The following is a 16,930-nucleotide window of genomic DNA, read 5'->3' on the forward strand; positions in this document are numbered from 1 at the left end:
AGGGGAGAAAAGTCTGTGCTCGTTGGCGCGCACCTGCGTCGTCACCTGACTGGGATCACTGGGATGGGATAACCCGACCTTCGCATTTCCAGTAAATTCAAACAAGCTGGCCTAAATCTGCAAATTTCCGAAACATTGTCTGCCAGTGAGCTACAGACGCGTTTTTGACTCCCAAAACTTCACAGAGGGGGCCTCCAAAATCAAATTTAACTCAAGTGTCAAAAAGGCTTAGAGCTGCACCATTCATTGTAACTTCTGCCATCTAGTGGTAACATATTTAATTGTTCTTCTGCCTGTCTTTATTTGACACTGGCAAAGACTAACAAAATTCATTATTTATGGGGAGCAAATAACCTTGGGAATCACTGATTTAGCTTATAAACCACCAAATACATATTTAAAATAATTTTAAATTAGCTTCATACATTGAAAACACACTTATTGTGCGAGATGTTTCCAAGAAGGCACATAGAAATATTCCATTATAGGAAATAAAAAACAATGGTATTATGAAGCATTTGGACTCAAATCTAATTTTATTCTTTCATCACATTACTACGCATCAGAACAAAAACAGCGGCTTAAAGCGCCGTAGATCAATTATGTGGCGTCTGCATGTTCTTGGGTTTGGAGATGACGCCATCTGGGTAGTGTTGCTTGAAGCGGGCCACCACCTCTGGATCCAGGAGGTGAATCCCATCTAGTTGGTTCCCGAGCGTCACCCTGGGGAGGAGTGACAAATAGCGTAAAACGGCGGGTTCACACGGAGCACCCGTCGGGTTGGAAAAGCGCCGCGTACCAGTTGGGCTGGACGTTGTGCGGTCGACCGAACAGCTCGATCTTCCTTGTTCCTGGCGAGAGTCTCTCAATCATTCCGTAGATCTCGTCCGGTTTGTGACTGGTGGAACGGACCTGAGTGGGAAAGAACACGATTATGAGGCTGCATTCCCAGACGGGCACGGGTGGGTGTGTCACCGCACTTACCTCAGCAACGATGACGTCGCAATCCAAACCTCTGTTGAATCCCTGAGGGTTTCCTTTCACGCCCACCTGGACACAGATACGTTTCAAACATGGACGCGCTGGCCGAGACCGACGCCAGATGGCAACGTACCAGGCAGTGCTCCTTCCCGTGGTTCAGCCAATGTCCTGTTCTTCCTGTGCGGATGATTCTCTGAAGCTGGTTGGTCTTCACCCAGATGATTTCATCAATACTCTCATAGCTGACACATGACGAGGTCAGTCACATGCCGTGCGAAGCCATGGAAGTTGTTGCGACGGCGGCGGCACCACTTACCCCCACAGACTCAGACACTCTCTCCCCAACTCCATCGCCCTGGAAGAAAATAAAAGAATGAATTACAAAAACATTTGGATCCGTTTTGCAATCTTCTCACATTGTCTCAAATTTCCCAGCCAGCTAAAAAAAAAGGATATACCTTTTTATTTTAGATGCACTAACGTTAGTGCGTGCAAAAAAAAAAGTAGGGATATCCCTTTTTGAGATGCACCATTGTTATTGTATCTTAAAAAAAAGGATATCCCTTATTTTTAGATGTACTACTTAGTACATCTTAAAAAAGTGATATCCCTTTATTTTTTTAGATGCAGTTATTGCATTTTTTTAAAGTGATATCCCTTTATTTTTTAGATGCACTGTTATTGCATTTTTTTTAAAGTGATATCCCTTTATTTTTTAGATGCACTGTTGTTGCATTTTTTTTTAAAAGTGATATCCCTTATTTTTAGATATACTATATTCCTTTTTTTAAATGCACTACTTAGTACATCTTTAAAAAAGTTATATCCCTTCTTTTTTTTAGATGCAGTTATTGCATTTTTAAAAAAGTGATATCCCTTTATTTTTTTAGATGCACTGTTAGTGCATCTTAAAACAAGGAATATCCCTTATTTTTAGATGTACTATTGTTAGTGCATCTAAAAAAAAAACATCTTAACATCTTATTTAAAAAGAAAAGAAAAAAGAAGGGATATCGCTTTGTTTTGTTTTAGCTGGCTGGGAAAATTGAGATGCTGAGAGAGAATCGCTTTAGTATAAGGGCTGACTTACCTGCCGGTGACCCAGAGGAAGAAGAAGCCGTCGTCCTGCAGGACGGGAATGTGGAGTTTCCTCATCTCGTCGTCTGTCAGTGTGCCGTAGGGCAGTTCCATGTGGATGTCCCACGGCGGGTCGGCCATCACCACGGCAAACTTGCCCAAGATGGACACGTCCAAATAGCGGATGTCACAGCAGATCCACTGTCGGTCCAAAGCGCAAGGTCAGCTTTCCGGTACGCGCCTGTTGGTCCCACACTCTTCCTCACCTGAGCGGGAAAGAGTTTGCCCACGTTGCTGTCGGCGTCCCCACCGAGCAGGCCGGGTTCGGTGGCCCCCGGCTGGGCCCCCGCCGGGCTCCCCTCGGCTTCTGGAGGACTGTCAATCTCGTAGTGGACGTACTTGCAGGTGTCCATGTGGAAACACGTATTGAGGAAGGAACAGTCGCCAAGGTTCTCATCCGTGTGATTGTTGATGATGCGGCTGGGAATGAACGGAGACGAGTCAATTCAGAATCTGCCGTGTTTCAACCTGAGTGGCAGACAGACGAACGGACGGACCGGAAGTGGAGCTTCGTGCACGGTTGAGGCGTGTCCGCCGAGTGCACGCACTCCTCCTTGGTGCCGTGGTCGCAAAACTCCTGGACCTGAGCGCGACCCCGAGAACGAAACTTCTCCACGATAGATTGTTCCTTGGCGGTGCTGGCATTGAGCAGCTCCAGGATTTCTCGGCTCACCTGCAATTTTTAAAATAAAAAAAAGCAACGACATGTTACGAGTCATTGGAAACAGGCAATAACCAAATCAAAATACTTTTTTTCTGTATTGTATCTGTATTTACTTGAGAATATATTTTTCACTCTTTTTTTTCTTTTTACTCCTGACATCAGAAAACAGATGTCTGTAACTACCCCGCTGACCATCTCGTCTGACCTTCTTGCACTGCTGCTCTTTTGTGGACTGCTGGTTGAGCAGGCTTTCAATTTCCATATCCAAGTGAGAGGACTGGCTTTTACCGCTCCTGCTTTTCTTGTCGGCGCCGCTCCCCGAAGCACCGAGCAGCCCCGCCGTCTGCCATGATGGCGCCGGCAAAACAGAGGCGGTGGCGGGGGCTGCGAGGCGCGGCGGAGAAGCGGAGCCCTGTAACGAAGGCGAGAAGCCCGGACTTCCTGTGTGCTGGGATTGCTCCTCGGCTTTTCTCTTGACTCCCGTCCGAGGGGCGCCAGCACCTGATCCGATCATAGCCCATAGTTTGGTATGGTCCACCGCTACGACCACCGTTGTAGAAGACGAGGACAAAGCCGACTGCCGGACTTCGATGAGCTCCTGAGCGGAGAACTTGAGCAAAAGACTCTGGATGCATCCGTGAGCGACGCTCGTCTCAGACTGTGAACGAGACCATAGTAATGAAGGCGACATCCACACATCACGTACATGACGTTCCGCTCAACTCACGCCATTCATTTCTTTGGTGATAGTGAGGGAGTCTTTGGGCAAAGAGAGACTCAGATCAGACAAATACGCCAGCATCCGCTTCTCCAATTCAGGATCTGGAGGTTTGGCAGTGTCCTCTCGCGTGCCGCACGGTGCCAATGCGGCAGACGGAGTTGGGCTGTCGCTCCTGGATGCGGAAACATCTGTACTTGCGCCAACCTCTGACACATGAGAAAGGAGAGAAAGTCATCAATTAATATATTGAACTCTAAGTTATACTGTGAGTAAAAGTTTGTATTTTAGTTGTTCTCCACAAGCACGCTCAAAATTGTGTTATACGCTTGCTTCTTCTCTCTCCGCTATACTTGCAAAACATGACCATACATGTTACAAACTTACAATGTACTAAATTGTACTATGTACAATGTACTAATAAATCTCAAGAAGGATTCACAATTGTTGGATTTGCACTTTACTTTTACATCTACTGCACTTGGGAGGGGCGGGCCATGTATTCGGAGGTAAGCTAAGTGTGGGTTAAGGTTGAAGAATGAACTGAGGTTTACAATGAATCGTGTTTACACTTTCCGGCTTTTGGTGAACAAGTTGGAGTTTTGCAATGGCATTTTTTAAGCTTGATTCTCATGCAGGCGCAGATGCTTGTGCACTTGCCTACTGTCAACCATCAGGAGTCGGACAAGAGAGCAAATTCTGATTTCTAATCAGACAAAACGTTTCAGCCATATTTGTAGTTTACTAACGCCTGGTCCTTTCCTGTTGAGTCCTGAGTTGGGTACGGAGTTGTTGTATGTATCTCTGCTAATTCTTATTTTGTCACCCGAATTTAAATTTGGCTAAATGTTGTTGTGTCGCGGAGTGGAGCAGCTTCTCATTGTTTTCCTTTTGCTGCATGGCGAAAGACGAAAGCAACCCTGATGTTCATTGATGACAGTTTAAAACTGAGAGAAAAATTAAACCTGCGAAACAGAAGACTACAAGCGCGTGCTGCTTAAATATTTATTCCGATAAATGAAAATGTAATGGTCTGCAACAGTATTTCATCCAGAATTCTTGCAAAATGCACGGTTTTGTACGCAGACATTTTTGTAAGCACAAAACATGCTTTATATTATGGACAATATTTCCCATTACACTAACGTAATTGTGGCACAAATTTAACGCCTTACCAGCGGCCAGTTGTGTCGCGTGTGACGTCGGCTCCTTCCGCCGCCGCTGGAGCCTTTCCCGCAAGGAGTCCAGTTGCTTCTTGTGCGCCTGGATGTTGCTCCATGTGTCCGACATGACTACCAGAATAAACACTGCAGCAGTAGCCGTAAAGTTTGGCTAAAAGGCCACCAAAATAACGCCCCTATGGACGTACGATGCGGAATGTGCAGATAGCCTCAGTGTGTGGTGCACAACTGAAAGCTGTCCGAGTAGCATCATATTAATTGGTAAAGTTTTCTCTAGCTAGCAAATTCGTGATCCTAAAATAGCGCCAGATATTCCAAGTATAACTACATCGAGTCTGCTATCCAAATCTGGAATCCTATATCATGCGTCCAAGCAATATTAACTCGTAGAGCTGCAAGATTAATTGTTGACGATGTTGCTCGTCGGAACCATTTAGTGTACGTACCAGACCTTCCTCACTTCCGCTATAGCCGAACTAAAAATCTTTATTCTAAAGCTGTGACAATATTTACACATTCCTTTTTTTTCTTCACGAGGAAATGAGTCGTTTTCAATCTGATCCGAAGTACAGAGTATTTCCTTTAATGCTCATGTCGTGACGCTTCTTTTTTTTTTTTTTTAAACAACTAATTTGTAGCAGCAGACTGAGGAAGAACATGGCGGAGAAACACGAGAGCAGCGAACTCCAATCTATAAAGGCAATTAATTATTTAGCGTTTTTAATCTGATGATAAAGCACGCATTGACATTTTCTTCTTTTATGCCCACCTTCCGCGCAGTGATCTTCGCGTCCTGAACATCAAAACAACGTGTGTGTGTGTTTGTGTTCACATTGAAAAGGCTATTTTTTTTTTTTATTTAAGTGCTAAGAAAGGGTCTTTAGAGAAATAGATAATATACACTTAATGCTGCATTTCTTTGACTGTGCCACTTCTTGTACAGACATGGACGCACATGTATGCATTTCAATGCATTGGTCTTTATTTCCTACTTTTGCTGTTCCAGGTGCTGGTGGATGAATTGTACAATTACAGAGATTGTTACTTTGAGACTCACAGCGTGGAGGAGGCAGCCCATAAACAACAGGATGTCGCAGTAGAGTTGGAAAAGGTGCTGAAAAAGATGCAGGAAAAAGAAGGTAAAGTAGCGAGTGCGCCGCTTTCTGCGTGCGTGACTCGTCTGCATTCTGCGTAATGCCTTGTGCACACCATGTACCTCCTCCAGAATGCTACAAACACAAAGCAGAGTTCCTGCTGCAGAAGGGCAGGTGCCTCAACGTAGCCCCAGATTTCAACGCTGCCGCAGAGGATTGCCTTTCCCGCGCTGTGAAGCTGCAGCCCGGCCTGGTGGAGGGCTGGAACACTCTGGGAGAGCAGTACTGGAAAAAGGGGGACCTGATGGCTGCCAAGAACTGCTTCACAGGAGCCTTGCAGCAGGTGCACGACTACACTGCGGGAGGGGGCGTCGTGTCTTTACTCACCTTTCGCGCTCCTCCTTTTAGAGAAAGAACAAAGTGTCTCTGCGCAACATGTCCATGGTTCTGAGGCAGCTTCCGGCGGAAGACAGCGACGCGCATGGCAAGCAGGTTCTGGAGAGTGTGGACATGGCCCGGCAAGCTGTCGAACTGGACGTTGCCGACGGGACATCCTGGTGTGAGTCTGAGATTGAGACAGTTTGAGAACCTCACTCTCTAACTAATACTTGTCTTTGCAGATATTCTAGGCAACGCCTATGTATCGCTTTTCTTCTCTTGTGGACAGAGGGCGCAATTGTCCACACAGGCGCTAAGTGCCTACGCACAATCTGTAAGTAAACATGCACACAAAATCAACAAATGAATCCGTCAATACTCAAGTGTTGCTCCTGCTTTTGCAGGAAAGAGTGGACCGAGCCGCCGCTTGTTACCCAGAGCTGCACTTTAACCGAGCCACCCTTTTCCAATACGAGGAAATGTTTGGGTCGGCGCTGGCGGGCTACAGCCGCGCGGCCTCGCTGGACCCCGGCTGGCCAGAGCCTGCAGAGAAAGAAAAGCAGCTGATGGAGTACCTCAACAACGTCACAGAACTCTGCCAGAAAAAGGTGAGCAAGCGCTCAGATACCGCACGCCGAGCTTGGCGGACTTTATGGATCCAACGATGGAACAAGGAAATATTTTAAAGTGAAAGTCAACCCCCCCAAAAAATTCTTGACAATAACCCATTAGTCTAAATATGGTATCTGATTAATATTGCGTTAGTGGAATATGAGTTAAGCAGCAAAGTCCAGCAGTTTTTTTCAATATCAGAAGGCGGCCATTTTGCCACTTGCTGTTGAGTGAAAATGGCATCAGTGTTGCTCAGGTCTCAGGTAACAGCTCACCTCTTTTCTGAAGCTGAGCTGTAATTGGTCGTTGCTTGAGCCCTGAGCAACTGTGACGTCATCTTCAGTCGACAGCAAGTGGCAAAATGGCCGCCCCCTGAGATAAATAAAAACGGCTGGATTTTGCTTCATAACTCATATTCCACAAATGTAATATTAATCAGAATGTCATGTTTAGACTAGTCAGGTCACATATAACATATTTTTAAGAAATGTTTAAGGTTGAGAAGTGAATTTCTAAAATTACAACTACATTCTCATAATATTACAGTTGTGGTTCTGTCAAAAATTTTATCTTAGATTTATGTGATTATCCATCACTATATACGAGCGCTTTTATTGAGCCCAAAGCCAAGAATTATAGGTTTGCACTGTTTCGTGTTCGCAGGGGAAGGTGAAAGCGCGCCGTTTACGGAGCATGATGTCCAACCTGAACACGTCGTCTCTGGGCCCGTGTTCCTCTCCCGAGTTCCGCTCGTGGACGGGCCACGTGGGCAGCCTGGAGCCGAGGCCGTCATCCTCGCTGGTGCACGGCCTCAACGGCGGCGTGGCCGCCTTGGGGAAGGTGGTGTTCAGTCTGGCGCCCCGGGATCGCATGGCCTTGTAAGTAGGAGCTTCTCGTCTCTCGTCCTTGTCACCGTGATGGGCACGCCGTCTTTCTTTGCTCTCTCTCAGCACGTTCGGCATGGTGGACAGCGAGGAGACCTGCGTGGTGGTGATGGTGTACAACACAGCCGACAGCTGGGGGGTCCTCATCGGAGACACGGTGGTGGTGCCCGAGCCTCGGGTCAAACGACACAGCATCACGCACAACGACACGGTGAGTGTTAGTCAAATGGCTTCGTCATGGATCGGTCCCGCGTGGCTGACGTCTCCGTTTTGCTATTTTTTATTTTTTTTGCTTTTTTTTCCCTCAGTCATTTGACTTCATGAGCATCCGCGTGGACTCTCCTTTGTTCTTGATTGTCAACGGCAGGACGCAAAATGCCCAGAGTCTCAACGTGGTCTCCGTCAGCTACAAGCCTCAGAGTGAATGAGGACTGGATTGAGCAGTTTCGTATGTTGTTTTGTACATAATGCCCGGCCGTCGCGCTACTTTCTTTTCTTAATATTTATTCGAGCGTATGATGCCATTGTTGTCATGTCATTGACTGGTTGCAAAATAAAGTTGAATGTGCCATGCTGCTATAAGTGTTTCAACTATTTGGAGGTTTATGAGGATCAAATACATCCTCACTCTTGAGCTACTCCAAAATTATTTCATTCAAAAACTGTCAAAAGTTTTTTTCCGAGATTGTGGATTGTGCTTAAACTTTTCAATTGGCCGAATTAAATAGAACAGGACTGCAAGTCCAAAACAATGACAACTCCGTAAGCCTTTTGCGAGTGAGCGCCCCTGCCTGGGCGACATTCGGAAGGCTGACATGTCCCACTCCAACGAAGCAGATTCACGTCGTAATTTGCAAGTTTACATTTTGCGCCTGAAAGTGAAATGCAAAACTGAATGGGCGTTGAAGTGGCACAATTTAAGAGCTGCCAAATGTTATGGAATTCACTGAACGCTAACTCGTACGTGTAACCTCATCAGCGTGTTCGCCCCCTACTGGGGGTTTAAGTTTTCTCTACACGTCGTAAAATGCTTCAGTTTGGCACAATCAATTTGGAAAACAAACGGTGACGCTTGGAGATCCTTGATTGGGATCTTGAGGTTTATGGCAAAATTTCAGAAACGCACATAACCTAATAAGTGAACATTTTTATACTTTTGAATGCACAAGTGCTCAATGCCGCAGGACGCTGAGACACCTGATTTATGTCCACCGCCACCTAGGCTAGAAGCAATCAAATACAGTACATGCTTTCATGATTCATCAAGTCATTATCTGGACTCACTTTTGGGTTAAATTCAAATAAAAAGGAACTCACTATCATCTTCCTGCCAGCTAAGAAGTTGGCAGTTGTGAGCTAATGACATGAAAGACGTCAGCGAATCCTGACACCTGATTGGATAAGAGAAAACTGTGCTGAGTTCACCTTCATTCATACTGTCGAATTGAATACAATTAATATCGTTTCATTTAGGGTAAGGTGATTCTTCCTGCAGTCCATTCCACCATTATCTTTACAGCGCAACACACTAATATGAACGTGTGCACAACACAAATTACACAACAATAATCACAAATGTTCAATTTAATATTACCATTTACTCGAGGCAGCCTCATCAAATATCAGCAGGCTAGCTATAAAATGCTCTTTCACTTTTGGCATCTTCCTCCAAAGTGATCAACTTTGCGTATTTTCTCGCACAGGTTCAACATGTCCCCACAATCTCCTTCTCTTCCTTTTATCCAAAGCCCCGCACGGTATACGGGAGGTGACAAGAGGTGAAAGGGGGGCATTGTGCAGTGCACCACGGGATCCGGCCTGGGTTTCATGGGGGATGCTCACTCAACTGTGTCCTGCACATCATTGTCACACATCTTGCCATTTATTCGCTCGCTGGCTTTTAAATAGAGCTCGAATAAATTAATGCGTGCGTGCGTGCGTGCGTGCATACGCGCGTGCTGTGGCTGCACGTGCGCTCGCTTTCCAAATTGGCTCCAAAAAGTATTTGGAACTCCTTAGTTCACTTTGGGCGTTTGGACTCGCGACAACAACAAAACGAGCGCACTTTGTGGAGCACCTGTTGTAGTTATTTTGCCTCCATTTGGCGAGACAAATGACGCCGTACGTGGAGAAACAAGAGAAGGAGAGAAGGCAAGAGAAGGGAGGCAGCGAGTTCCACGCCATTGAAATGCAAATACGGCGGAACAAGGAGTGGTTGTGTGTGTTCGTGTGCACGTGCGTGCGTGTATGTATGTGTGTGTGTTCTCTACACGTGCATGGAGCGGGGCAAGCCGTGAGAGAGGAGGGGCGCAAATTGGACAAGTTTTTTTTTGGTGAGGGGGGGAGAGGAGACTTTGGATAAGCCACACACAAACACACACACACACTGCAGCCTCTTATGACGACCTGCAAGAGCTCCTCTCTCCTCTCCTTTTATTTCCTTTCCTGCGGATTCTTTCAAGGCAAACTCGCGGGAACTTTTGGAATTTCTTGTCGTGGATGCATTTGTGGAGTGTCGCCAAGCCATTGGCAACAGCCACCCTCCGCCTCCGGAACCCCCTCCTGGCTCGTCGTGAATCATGTCACGCCGGAAACAGAAGAGACCCCAACATCTCGTCAACGCCGATCCGGGGGGCCCGAGGGTGCTCGCACACGGTAAGAAATCTAACGTGGGAGCATCTGTGTGTCTCTCGATATGTGTTCTCCTTGATATTCAGATTTTGATGCTTTGGGGCCCTGCTCATTGGTGGCCCCTAAGCAACAGGCTGCTGAAGCTCTTTGACGGTGTGTTGGGAGAGGGGGGGAGAGGGGGGAGATCTCGCACCCTTATTTCTATTGTGCTGATCTTTCAATGGCGCCCCCTTGCTCCCTTTCTCCTGCTTTTCTACTGCAGGGGAGCTCAAACTTTTTGTGTCTTGGGGGACATTTTTTCAAAGGAAGTCCTCGTAGGATTCCTGGCAATTACATAAAACTACAACATGGACGTATGAAAAAGTGACTTTTTAAAAAAAAAAAAGGAAAATAAAGTAAAAAATGTTTCAATAACAAATGCAGATATTTTGAGAGAACACTGATAATAATAAATATTAAAATAAAGTCCCCCAAGAAAAAAACAAGTACAAGGTTGCCCCCTCCATGTCTTAATATTATATTAAAGATAACATTTAATGAAAGAACAGAGTCATATTTTCTAACAAGTGAATTTCAAAAATACAACCTGATTCTCATAAAATTGCATCTTGCAATCTGGAACACGCCTTTATAAACAAAAAAAAATAAGTGACTAATCATCACACCTTTTGTTCTTGAAATAAAAAGGCTTTCTTCATTTGGAGATGTCAGATTTAGAGTATGTAATGTTCCCAATCATAACTGAGCGTCCCTTTGGTCCAAAGCTAAAGTAGGGTAGCTAGATTGGCCTTTTCAAATGATACAGCATAAAGCAGGGCCCACAATTTGAGAAGCACTGTTCTACTGAGCGTTAACTCAAAAGTTTCTGCAATTATGTTGGGCTTTTGAATGCAAAACGTATTTATTTTTATTTTTATCACTTTACCTCTGCAGGAGGGAATAGTTAAGTTACTCGCTCTATTGTTGCGACATACAGCCCCCCCCCCACCCCCCACCCCCACGTTGCTTTTTTCTCACTTTGCGCTCAAGATTTTGAAAGAATTTGACCCCTGAGCAGCAGAGGTCAGATGAGTTGACCAATCAGAATGTGCGGACAGTGCCAGGACCCTCAGCCTGGTCTGACCCTTGACCTCCTCTGTGACGTAAGGGGGGAAGGGTGAATGGAGAGATGAAAGACAGGGACAGAGTGGGGGGGTTTAAGAGGGGTTAGGGGTTGTCTTGGTGATGCCCATTGTCCTGGGAAATGCGTTGCCTTGACAACAAGGTGGATTGGGAGCTTTTTTTTGTGCGTTTGAGGACTTTGGGACAACACACACACACGTTCCGACTTGATTGTTTGGTGTAGTTTCTTTGGAAGATGTTAACTAATCCTTTAGGTGACTTTCACCTGAAAACAGACAGGTTAAAACTAAAATTAAGTTTAAAACTGCTGAGGAAAAAGCACTAATAGAGACATAGTATGGGTAAAAGCAAATTGTACCCAATCTTGTTTCTTGTGGTTGGGAGGGAACAAGCTAAAATAAATGACAAAACCAAGTGAGTCTGTTTCTATACCTAAGAAAATAGGCGCACGCAAAGAACATTTGCATCAAATGTCACGTATTTTAACCAAAAGACAAGTTATTTAGCTTTTCTGGGCTTTCATTTTCTTTCCTTTCAGATGATCTCCTGTGCATGAAGTCGCCATCTACCTCTCTCGGGTCCGAAGTCACCTCATCGGGGTCCTCTTCCTCCTCCTCCCCGAGCTCAGTCCAAGATTGCCAGCCCCCTTTGGCCCCTCGCCCGTCCCCCGGCGGGCTCCACGCGCCCTCCTTGCCCAACGAGAGCTCTCCCCCACCCCACTGGCCCAACCACATCGCGACCTTTGCTACCTCCCTGCCAAACACTCACTCCTCCCTCTCTCCGGACTTTCCTCACCCGTCGCTGTCTTCGCAGACGCACTCGCCTCCCCCTCTGGGTCAAACTTCTGGCTGCCAGGCGCTGTCGCATTCAACCATGGCTTCGCCAACGATGGGTGTGTCTGCCACCACCACTACCTCATCATCATCCTCCCAGTGCCTTCCCACTCAATGCGGCAGTGACAGCCCCCCACAGCATCAGTCCTCCAACTTGCCCGGCCCCCAAGTTCTTCAGGTGCCACCCACCCTTGCAGTACTGTTGGAGGAGCTTCGTGTTTTACAACAAAGACAAATCCACCAGATGCAGATCACTGAGGAAATTTGCAGGCACGTTTTAAAGCTCGGAGGTGTCGTCCTGGGGCAAGATGCCAATCCGCGAGTCAGCGGTGCCGAAAGCCAACAGAAACACACATCCTCCTCGCCGGCGCACCCCACAACTGCCACGTCGGTCACCACAACTGCGGCGTCGCTGTTAACTGGCCTTCCATCATCCCTCTTTGCCCAGCCGCCTCACTCCAAACAAGGCGCTCCACAGATCAACGGCAGCAGAACGTCATCATCCATATCATCCGCCGTGTCTAGCCCGTCCATGGCCTCCCTTCACCCACTGTCGTTGTCTTTGGGCCTGCCGCCACGCTCCTCATCCAACACCACTTTGTTTGCCCCCGGCAGCGGTGTGAGCTTCTCCGCCGGCAGCCATTCCCAGGAGCTCCCATATGTGTCCTCTTCTTTAGGGTCTGTCTCAGGGTCGGGACGACCGCAGCACATGTGCCGCTTTTGCGGCAAGGTCCTGAGCAGTGACTCCTCACTACAGATCCATCTGAGGTCGCACACAGGCGAGAGACCGTACCAGTGTCCTGTGTGCCTGAGCCGCTTCACCACACGAGGAAACCTCAAAGCTCATTTCCTGCGCCACCGAGAGCAGAATCCCGAGCTTTCCCTCTCGCTGTTGCCCCCTGCGCTCTCGGAGCAGATGCCGAGCGCCTCGGCCTCCAATGCCGCCCAGAGGAGGAGGAAGCGCCGGGCTGACGATGATGAGTCCTTCCATGGAGTGAAAGGAAGTGTTCCCTCAAGCTTGGCAGAGAATATGGCTCTAGGATTCCTGTCCAGCACATCCCCACGGCCCTCTCCTTCCTCTCTACCTCTGCCACCCTCCGTGGACATGGCGCTGCTGTCAACAGCCCATTCCTTGCTACAGCTGAACAGGGCCTCAGCAGTAGCTGGCGCACCGTCCTCCGTGCCACCTCCTTCCACATCATCCTTGTCCTCTTCCACACTGGCAAGTCAGTTTAAAGGTGTGAAGCAGCAGCGCTTTGATGAAAACACTCCTCCCCATTCAGCCCTCCATACACCTGCCACCTTCTCCCAAGTGGCTCACCTCCCCAAGATTCTCTTCCCGGGAGGCGCCTCCCCACACCACCTGGCCCTGCTGCGGCCCACGGGCCACCCGTCCGCCTCCCACCTCACTTCAGCACATCAGCTCCCCTTCCCTTTCCCACCGTTCCCGAAAGCGTCCACCTCTTCTCCCTCCTCCTCCCCCACCACTTTGGCTCAGACCTCAGACACCTCCAAGCTGCAGCGTCTGGTACAGAAGCTTGAGAAGCAGCCGCATGAAGGAGCTTCATCTTCCTCTGCCCCTTCACTCAGCCTGGCTGACGCCAACACTAATGGTCACGACCTGACTACCACAAGTGTCTATCACAGGGAAATGTTAGCCAGTCTTGGCCTCGGTCCCAATGCCAGTCAAGGAGTCCCAGGTATCTCCACTACTTCACCTCTTCCCGCTGCTCAGGTGGCTAATCAGTGCGGGGTGTGCCTACGGGTCCTCAGCTGCGCTCGAGCCCTTCGCTTACATCAGGCCACTCACCTGGGAGAGCGCCCCTTCCCTTGTAAGCTCTGTGGTCGCTCCTTCTCTACAAAGGGTAGCCTCAGGGCCCACCTGGCCACTCATCGAGCCAGACCGGCCAACTCCCGGGCACTTAACTCGTGTCCGCTGTGCCCGCGCAAATTTACCAATGCCTTAGTGCTTCAGCACCACATCCGCCTACACCTCGGGGGGCAAATACCGCCAAATGAAGATGCAGTACAAGAAGAAGATGATCCAGAAATGGCGAATACAGTCTTTGTTGATGATGCGGAGAATAAGTCCGTTAGTTTACCATCACAAGCTCAACAGCTCCTTCCACTAGCTCTTACAACTACAACCTCGAAAAATGTCACCGTAAAAACAGTCACAAATTGTGATGTCAAGATGGAGGAATCTGAAGGTTCCGCACCCAGCATTAGCCCACCTCTGACCCATAATCCCCACTTGGCTGGAGCTGAGGACCAACCGGATTTGAGTGACAACAACCTTGATGGCGGCAGCCCCTTGAACGACTCCCAAAAGGAGGTGATGGCTGACATGAGAAGTTCTGGGAAAACCCCCTCTGTTAGCGCCGGTTCTGCCGTAGTGAACGACGATGACGGCCGTGTCTCCTTGGTCGTTGAGACCAGCGAGATTGGCGACAATGAAGGATACAAATGCACATCGGCTGAAAATCCTTTACGTGCGCACAGCCCTCCAGTGAGTCCAGCAAATTGCAGCTTGGCAGCCGACGTTAGCGTCCCGCCAGAAGCATGCCAGAGTGATGGCGAGAGAGACAACACGGTGCTACCGTCTCCTGCTGCAGCAGAACCAGAGAAAGAGAATTCAGAAAGCCCTGAGCCGTCAGTACCACGCTCCCAACATTCCCGCTCGGACAAACCCTACAGCTGCTCCCAGTGCGGAAAGCTGTATGCCAGTCGCAGTGGCCTCAAGGTACAACTTTGTAATTGCTAAATTTAGTAGCATGACACACTTTAATGCAGGACTGCTTCTCATCCGCAGGGTCACATGAAAACTCACCCTGTAGCTTTGGCTGACTCCTCCAAGTCTCAGAGCAACAAGAGTGATGCTGCTGAGGATTCAAGCTCCAAGGAAGAAAACAAGGAAGGTGACGCAGATCCAGAAGCAAAGCTTCATTGTGATGAGGCTGCTTGCTGAACTTATGGACATGACCACATAAGATAGTGTGTAGTGCGTACTCTTGGCAGGTTGTTGCCTTTTTTTTTAGTCCCTTCATCTCATAAAGGTGATAGAGGTAGTTTGTGTTGTAGTGACTCGCTTGAGACGTTTTTTTTTGTTGTATATCAAAGAGCACAGCGAGGCCTTATTGTCGCCATATCAGAAAGCACATCCCATTCAATATTTGATTCAAGTGCTTACCAAAAGCAGCCGTATGACTCTCATATGGCCACACGTGCAAATACAACGACCTGTGCCTTTCACGTTCTTCTTTGCTTTGTTCTTTCCGCTGTGTAAGTGTGACGCTGCTACTGAACGCATGTGCCGCTCCAGCATCTACAGCCGTGAATGTGTCCCTACAAATGGATAATGCTACTCGTGATTGTTGACCAGCTAACCCCAAGCCCCCTCCCTTAAACCGTGCCTCCGTTTTGACCGTTCAGCCAAATGTTTGAAATTGTTACAACCTTTTTATATATATGTTCCCAAAGTAATTAAACAATGGCCATGTGAAAAGTGGATGTGCTTTGTTTCCTGTCTGTTATTTAACACGACATTAGCGACAATGGCATAGTGCCTGTGGCTAGCTATTAAGCTAAAAAAAAATTTTTTAAGTTGTCATAGTTATTCAGAAGCTTCTAACAGCCACCAGAGGGCATCGTTGTGTGGGATCTGTGGATCGCTATCATATACAGTACTGTGATGTCCTTTCTTAGCAATTTATTTTTGTTTTTGGCGACTGTGCGTATGGATTGGGAAAGGGAGGTGTGTGAGTGAGCGGGGGGTGGGGGGGTGGGGGGTCTTTGTCTGCGCCTAATTCAGCTTTTTCTTGCCCACAGTGTTTTTTTTAATATATGTTTCCCTGTGTGAGTGTGAGAGAAGGATAATCAAAGCCTGTGAGGGTGTGATTGTGGGTGCAGCTGTAGAGGCCATCACCTAACCCCCCCCTCATACTTTTTCATGCACACTCTCTTTCATTTTCGCTTTCATTTGAGTCCTTTGCACCCCCCTTCCATCCCACCCGTGTAATGAGCTGACACACAGGAAGCTCTAATCCCCACACAATACCACCTCCCTCCCCCTTAAGCCACCCCCCGGGCTCCTCCAGAGTGACTAGGAGCAGGATGGGGGGCAACAGGGACGGACCTGGCCCAGCTGTCCCCAAAATGGCTGCCTTTCATCCTCACAGTTTTCACCCTACTTGGCAACGGGTCGCCAAGGGAAAGAACGTCCAGGCCAGTGAGTGTAACAAAGGCGCTGAGATCACCGTCAAGTGTTTCTCAATCTTACACGATCAGCTACTTCAATACACGTTCATCAACGCAACACACTCAATCATCCACGATGAAAACACACGCACACAACTTGAATGCATCCGAAGTGGACGTTGTGACTAATTGAAAGTGAAAGAAATCACAAAAAAGACAAAACAATTCTTTAAAGTTTTTAGAGTTACCTTTAGGGGTCACAAGAGGGTGCCATGCTCTCATACTTGAACAAAGTCTGATACAAAATCTGCAAACTCATTCAGTGCACAAACACAAAGAGAATATAATGATTTGTTTTCTAGGAAAGCCTTACTGTGATTTTAACTGTTTTTTTGTTAAGATGACGATTAACACAAACTTGGATGGCATTAATAATTGTGAGAGAAGACCCCTGGAATCTCATTCATTTGTCAGGTTTGATGTGTGCTATAATCTCAT

The 16,930-nt window shown here is 47.6% G+C and overlaps 3 protein-coding genes across 4 annotated transcripts; 2 read left to right on the forward strand and 1 right to left on the reverse strand.

The window, feature by feature from the left end:
* Positions 1-517: 517 nt before the first annotated feature.
* On the reverse strand, positions 518-5,118 carry mettl3 (methyltransferase like 3). The gene is made up of 11 exons (XM_077545354.1): positions 4,676-5,118; positions 3,510-3,709; positions 2,988-3,440; positions 2,616-2,791; positions 2,325-2,538; positions 2,072-2,259; positions 1,298-1,336; positions 1,115-1,223; positions 985-1,050; positions 800-912; positions 518-723 (listed from the first exon to the last, which is right to left on the reverse strand). Exons 1-11 carry the CDS (start codon positions 4,788-4,790, stop codon positions 597-599), a joined length of 1,800 nt encoding a protein of 599 aa, XP_077401480.1. The 5' UTR covers positions 4,791-5,118; the 3' UTR covers positions 518-596.
* ttc5 (tetratricopeptide repeat domain 5) lies at positions 5,102-8,231 on the forward strand. Of its 2 annotated transcripts, XM_077545356.1 has the most exons (10): positions 5,102-5,380; positions 5,462-5,491; positions 5,688-5,820; positions 5,907-6,118; positions 6,184-6,334; positions 6,396-6,487; positions 6,558-6,761; positions 7,429-7,643; positions 7,716-7,860; positions 7,958-8,231. In XM_077545356.1, the coding sequence occupies exons 3-10, from the start codon at positions 5,805-5,807 to the stop codon at positions 8,075-8,077; spliced, it is 1,155 nt and encodes a 384-aa protein (XP_077401482.1). In that variant the 5' UTR covers positions 5,102-5,380; positions 5,462-5,491; positions 5,688-5,804; the 3' UTR covers positions 8,078-8,231. The 2 variants fall into 2 exon arrangements, with proteins under 2 accessions (XP_077401482.1, XP_077401481.1); XM_077545355.1 differs by lacking the exon at positions 5,462-5,491.
* Positions 8,232-9,496: 1,265 nt separating this feature from the next.
* LOC144035558 (sal-like protein 3) lies at positions 9,497-15,745 on the forward strand. Its single transcript, XM_077545325.1, has 3 exons — positions 9,497-10,304; positions 11,941-14,978; positions 15,048-15,745. Exons 1-3 carry the CDS (start codon positions 10,229-10,231, stop codon positions 15,201-15,203), a joined length of 3,270 nt encoding a protein of 1,089 aa, XP_077401451.1. The 5' UTR covers positions 9,497-10,228; the 3' UTR covers positions 15,204-15,745.
* The last annotated feature ends 1,185 nt before the right edge of the window (positions 15,746-16,930 follow it).

This window comes from Vanacampus margaritifer, chromosome 15, assembly GCF_051991255.1.
Source record: "Vanacampus margaritifer isolate UIUO_Vmar chromosome 15, RoL_Vmar_1.0, whole genome shotgun sequence".
In the NCBI taxonomy this organism is placed as follows: domain Eukaryota; kingdom Metazoa; phylum Chordata; class Actinopteri; order Syngnathiformes; family Syngnathidae; genus Vanacampus; species Vanacampus margaritifer.

Coding starts and splice junctions, on each gene's coding strand:
- mettl3 (XM_077545354.1), bottom strand. CDS start 4,790: ATGTCGGACACATGGAGCAACATCCAGGCGCACAAGAAGCAACTGGAC. Junction 2,792..2,987: donor AAGAGCAGCAGTGCAAGAAG/GTCAGACGAGAT, acceptor TAAAAATTGCAG/GTGAGCCGAGAAATCCTGGA. Junction 724..799: donor CACAACGTCCAGCCCAACTG/GTACGCGGCGCT, acceptor ACTCCTCCCCAG/GGTGACGCTCGGGAACCAAC.
- ttc5 (XM_077545355.1), top strand. CDS start 5,339: ATGGCGGAGAAACACGAGAGCAGCGAACTCCAATCTATAAAG. Junction 6,335..6,395: donor TGCCGACGGGACATCCTGGT/GTGAGTCTGAGA, acceptor TTGTCTTTGCAG/ATATTCTAGGCAACGCCTAT. Junction 7,644..7,715: donor CCCCGGGATCGCATGGCCTT/GTAAGTAGGAGC, acceptor GCTCTCTCTCAG/CACGTTCGGCATGGTGGACA.
- LOC144035558 (XM_077545325.1), top strand. CDS start 10,229: ATGTCACGCCGGAAACAGAAGAGACCCCAACATCTCGTCAACGCCGAT. Junction 10,305..11,940: donor CCCGAGGGTGCTCGCACACG/GTAAGAAATCTA, acceptor CTTTCCTTTCAG/ATGATCTCCTGTGCATGAAG. Junction 14,979..15,047: donor CCAGTCGCAGTGGCCTCAAG/GTACAACTTTGT, acceptor TCTCATCCGCAG/GGTCACATGAAAACTCACCC.